Here is a 6,014-nt window from a genome sequence, read left to right on the forward strand (position 1 = left end):
CAGGTGAAAAGGAGGAACCCAGACCCAGACCAGTGGTCATTCCATATGTTGAGGGAGTATCAGAGAAACTGAGACGTTTATTTTCTAAACACAACGTCCCAGTGGCTTTTAAACCCCAAAATACATTACGGCAAAGACTGGTTCATCCCAAAGATCCAGTCCCCCGGCACAAACAGAGTAATGTTGTGTATGCTGTTCAGTGTCAGGAGGGCTGTGATCAGTCTTACATCGGGGAAACAAAACAGCCACTGGCCAAAAGGATGGCCCAGCACAGAAGATCAACATCATCAGGCCAGGACTCTGCGGTCTACACTCATCTCCAGGCCAGCGGTCACTCTTTCAGGGATGAAGATGTGCATATCCTGGATAGAGAGGAACGATGGTTTGAGAGAGGAGTAAAGGAGGCCATCTTTGTGAAAAGAAACCGTCCATCGTTAAACAGGGGTGGAGGCCTACATGTTCAATTGTCCCCCTCTTACAATGCTGTGATTGCTAGTATCACTCAGCCCTCTGTGAATAGTAAACAGCCATCAGTGTGCTAATGATCCATTGTTAGGCTGATGGTCCTTCTTGAGCATGTGATCAGCTGGTTTTGGTTGTCAGCAGCAAAACTGGTTGATCCACTCTGAGAAGGTGCTATTTAAGAGACTGAGCTGAATACAGCACCTCAGACTGAGGAAGTCTCTCGGATGAGAGACGAAACGTTTCTACATTTTTTTGTTGTTTCGCTTTGTTTTTGTTTTTTTTGAATGTCCAGAGGACCAGATTTAACTTTTTTAGATTTTTCTACCTGGATTATTGAGCATGCATCAGAATGCAGTAGGTTCTCAGTTTTCTACACACCAAAGACAAATTGCATCAGGATTACAGCTCCTGTTTTTCAATAGCAGCATGTTATTTTTCTTCTTTTGGCTTTTACACTGTTCAGGGGTCTTCACAGAGAGTCATCATCCTCTATCTCACTCTGTCCTCTGCATCTTCTGTCCTCACTCCAACTACCTCCATGTCCTCTCTAACTGCATTCATATATCTCCTCCTTGTCTTTTTCCTGGTAGCTGCATTTCTAACATCCTTCTACCGATATACCCACTGTCCCTCCTCTGGGCATGTCCAAACCACTGTCCCTCCTCTGGACATGTCCAAACCATCTCAGTCTGGCCTCGCTAACTTTATCTCCCAGTTGTTCAACCTGTGCTGTACCTCTGATGATCTAATTCCTAATCTTATCCATCCTTGTCACCCCTAAGGAGAACCTCAACATCTTAATTTCTATCACTTCCAGTTTTGTCTCCTGTCTTTTTGTCCATGTCTCTGTCTTCAGACTATACAACATAGCTGATCTCACCACTGTCTTGGAACCTTTTCTGTTGACTTTTACTGACACTCTTTTGTCACAAATCACTCCTGAAACTTTTCTCCATTCACTCCATTCTGCCTGGACTCTCTTCTTCACCTCTTTACCACACTTCCCATTTTCCTGGACAATGGACCCCAAGTAATTGAAGTCCTGCACCTTTGTGACCTCTGCTCCTTGTAGCCTCACTGTTCCACCAGCCTCCTTCTCATTCACACACATGTACTCTGTCTTACTACAACTGACTTTCATCCCTCTTCTTTCAAGTGCATACCTCCACCTCTCCAAGTTCTCTTCCACCTGTTCCCTGTTCTCACCACAGATCACAATGTCATCTGCAAACATCATAGTCCACTGGGATTCCTGCCTGACCTCATCTGTTAGTCAATCCATCAGCAGAGCAAACAAGAAGGAGCTCAGAGCTGATCCTTGATGCATGCCCACCTCCACCTTGAAGCTATCTATCACTCCTACAGCACATCTCACCACTGTCCTGCTGTCCTCATACGTGTCCTGTACCAGTCTAACATATTTCTCTGCCACTCCAGATTTCCTCATGTTATACCACACCTCCTCCCTCAGCACCCTGTCATATGCTTTTTCTAAATCTACAAAGACACAATGGAGTTCTTTCTGACCCTCTCTGTACTTCTCCATCAGCATTCTCAAAACAAAGATGGCATCTGTGGTGCTCTTTCTTGGCATGAAACCATACTGCTGCTCACAAATAGTCACCTCTTGTCTAAGTCTAGCTTCCACAACTCTCTCCCAGATCTTCATTGTGTGACTCGTCAACTTATTTCCCCTGTAGTTGCTACAGCTCTGTACATGGTAAATGGTAAATGGTAAATGGTAAATGGATTGTACTTATATAGCGCCTTTTTATCTGATCAAGATACTCAAAGCACTTTACATGACAATCTGTGTCCTCATTTACCCATTCATACAGCACTCTACTAGATCTCTACAAAGCTAATTGAACAAATCATTCTAAAGAGACTAATCAGAGCTTTATCACATTCATACACCGATGGGACACACATCGGAGGCAATGTGGGGTTCAGTGTCTTGCCCAGGGACACTTCGGCATGTGACTGCTGGTGGATTCGAACCCCCAGCTCTTGCATTGGAGGACGACTGCTCTAACAACTCAGCCACAGCCGCCCACAGCCGATGACTACATCATCCTTGTTCTTAAAAATGGACAGCAGTACACATTTATGCTCTACATTGCATCTTATATTCCTGTCTTCTCTCTTCAGTCCCCTCTCACTGTCATATTTTTTCTTAGCTAACCTCTTTCTTTGAATAGCTTCCTGCACTTCACTATTCCCCCACCAGGTTTCCTTATCATCCATTCTATCTGACACTCTTTTCACCTCTATTACATTCTTTGCCAACTCCTCCTTCATGACCACCCCTACTCCATTTCTCTTTCTATCCACACCATGGTATAACAGTTTGAACACTGCTCCAATGCTGTGAGCCTTGCTGCCCTTCCACTTGGTCTCTTGGAGACATAAAACATCTACCTTCCTTCTCTGCATCATGTCAGCCAGCTCTCTACATTTGACTGCCATTGTCCCCACATTTAGAGTTGCAACCATCAGTCCTACATTCTTGGCTTTCCTCTACTCCTTCTGTCTCCTGACACGTTTTCCTCCTCATAGTCTTTGACTAACAGTTGCTGGCACCCTGTTTGTCTACAGCACCGGTGGCGGTCGTTGTTAACCCGGGTCTCGACCAATCTGTTATAGTGTCACTTACATGAACTTGTGTGAAATATTTCTGCATAACTAAAATTATCCTTTCATTTTGTGTAATTTTATTGTTGTGATATTTTAAGATATATTTTCTTGCAGAGATTGCTGTGAGCCCCAACAACAATGTAGTGAACATCTATGAGAAGAAAGCCAAGGACTGGGTAAAGATCCACGAGCTCACTGAACACAGTGGACGCATCACAGGTACTGGAGCTCCAGCTACACCTGGCATTATCCCTATCAAATATATAAACTTCACTGTGAATGAGAAAAACTTATCCTCGTGGTGCTGATGTTATAATTTATTAAGGTTGGTTGGTGTAAACCTGAGACTGCAGAGAGTAGGCATGTTTAATGAGACAGGTTTATTAGAAAAAAATTGAACAAAACCTCAAGACTGAGCCAAAAACCAGAAACCATAACATCTGAGGATCCAGCAATTCAATTCACTTCAATTTATTTATATAGCGCTAAGTCACAACACAAGTCATCTTAGGGTACTGAACAGAATCATTCAAATACATATATACATGTATATTCATATATTCATATATATAATGGTCCAAAGATATATATATATATATATATATATATATATATATATATATGTATACATAAAAGACAATTAGTAAATGTTATCTATCTAAGGAAGAAGCAGATTGTGTTGAATCTTCACTTCGTTGCAGTCTCCTATCGTGAGCAAGCACAAAGGAGAAAGTGGAAAGGGAAAACTCCCTTTTAACAAGAAGAAACCTCCAGCAGAAACAGGGTCAGGATGAGCACCCATCTGCTTTGACTGGCTGGGTTTCAGTGGAGAGGAAAAAGAAATGGACATTTACAGAATGGCAGGTCCAGATGTACTTTCCATAGGAAGAAAGACAAAAATGTTAAGAAATAAATAATAACGGATACAAACAATTCAATTCAATTCAGTTTATTTGTGTAGCGCCAAGTCACAACCCAAGTTGTCTCAGGGCACTGAACAAAAAAGAGTAAGTAAAGACAGCAGTAGAGTGAGGAAATGTGGTCAATTTGTCCTCCAGCAGTCTAAGCCTATAGCAGCAGAACTAAGCTGTACATATATATACACTGTTCAGGAAACCTAAGCCAACCCTAACTATAGGATTTATCAAAAAGGAAAGACTTAAGCCTAATCTTAAAACTGGACAATGTGTCAGCCTCATGGACAGAAGCTGGAAGTTGGTTCCACAAGAGAGGAGCCTGATAACTGAAAGATCTGCCTCCCATTCTGCTTTTGGAAACTGCAGCCTGAGAGCAAAGTGCTCTGTTAGGAAAATATGGAACAATAAGGTCTGTAATATAAGATGGAGCCAGGTTGTTGAGAGCTTTGTAGGTTAGAAGTAAGATTTTGAATTATATTCTGTATTTGACAGGGAACCAGTGGAAGAAGCTCTGACATGTTGGATATTTTGTGATCTCACCTGCTTGGGTTGTTGACGCGCACGTCCGGTCCGAATCCGGGTCAGGCGGGGCTGGGCTCTGGGTTTGGGTTAGAATTGACAGCTCTAGGGGTGTGCATAGGTGGCATGCTGGGGCGTCTCCAGGCCTGTGGTGTGGGGCTGTTGGGGTGCCTGATCCTTAGTATGCTGGACCAGCCTTCCTCAGCTGCTGCTCCCTGCTGCTCTGGCCCCCGGCCTGGGGCCGGCTTGCGGTCGCTGTCGGGTGGGGCGCATGGACGGTCCGTCATAGGCTCTGTCGGGCTGTCTCTGTGTGCCTGTTTATGTCTCGGGTTGGGTTTTAGATGGTCCCCTCTCTTGGATCAATTTGGGCCCCCCATTTAATGTGGGGTCTACTTCCCCCTGTTGCGCTCCCTTCCAGTGGCGGGCCCCCCTGCCGCTGGTGCGTTGACGGCTCTCAGGGCTGGGTGGTGGGGTGGGTGCAGGCCCGCCCTGGTGGCTGCCTGCCGAGGCCTGGGTGCCCTAGCTCTGTTGGGCTTCTGTTGGGGGGGGGGTGGTATGATCTTGGGACTTGGGGCTCGGTGTCCATGGCCGGATCTACTCTGGAGGGGCAAGTTGCCGGCGGGGCCTGTGGACTCGTCGCTGCAGCCTCCTGGGGTTTCTGCATTGTGGTTGCTGGGGATCGCCCGGGGCTTTCTTTTTCTTCTCTATTTGCGGGGTGTCCCTGTTGGGGGACTCCCAGAGCTTCTGGCTTTGGGGACCGCTGTGTGTTGGTGGCTCCACTTTTCCCTGTGCTACCATCGTGTCCTATGGGGATGGGTCTGTGGGTCCCCACATCCACTATTGAACATTTTTATGGAGAAACCTTATAGTGACAAGCATGATCACACAGGTGTTTAGATTCAGGTGTTAATCAGATACACACTCAATTGGGTTGTGGAGGCCACTAAATATATCTTGTAGTACCATGTACTATATAAAATACTTTCTAATGATGTTATAAGTATCATTATATATGTTGTTTGTTGTTGTGGTTTCATGGTTTTGTCTTTTTTTTTTTTCTTTGCGCAGGTCTAGAAGCAGACTTAATGATGTTGATTTGTGTTCTCTTTATACCTCTCTCTCTCTCCTCTATTCCTATCTACTTCTTTACCTTTTCACACTTCTCTCACTTTTCTACTTTGTTATCTTCTTTGTTTTTCCTCCCCATTACATCTGAAACAAGCCCAAAGCAAATTCTAATAAAATAAAATTTTTATATCAAGTGGAGAATTAAGGCCAGCCATTCCCTGCATGTGAAAGTAAATCTGTTGGGCATCACTTTTACACTCAGACAATAATTCTAAGTGTCACAATGCCGGACAGGACAAGGGAAAAAAAAACATATTTATTGTAAATGCCAGACAGGGAGGGCTTAGCCCTCCTAGCCCATTGAAACCAGCCGTCATTGTATATATATATATATATATATATATATAT

The 6,014-nt window shown here is 44.2% G+C and overlaps 1 protein-coding gene across 1 annotated transcript in view; it reads left to right on the forward strand.

The window, feature by feature from the left end:
• zgc:86896 (uncharacterized protein LOC415190 homolog) overlaps positions 1–6,014 on the forward strand; it is a 49,209-nt gene that overhangs the window by 5,379 nt on the left and 37,816 nt on the right. Inside the window, exon 3 of the mRNA XM_037688804.1 lies at positions 3,217–3,321. Within this exon, the coding sequence (XP_037544732.1) occupies positions 3,217–3,321 (105 nt within the window). The remainder of the gene's footprint in view (positions 1–3,216; positions 3,322–6,014) is intronic.

Source organism: Nematolebias whitei, chromosome 15, assembly GCF_014905685.2.
Source record: "Nematolebias whitei isolate Nwh7 chromosome 15, NemWhi1, whole genome shotgun sequence".
Lineage (NCBI taxonomy): Eukaryota > Metazoa > Chordata > Actinopteri > Cyprinodontiformes > Rivulidae > Nematolebias > Nematolebias whitei.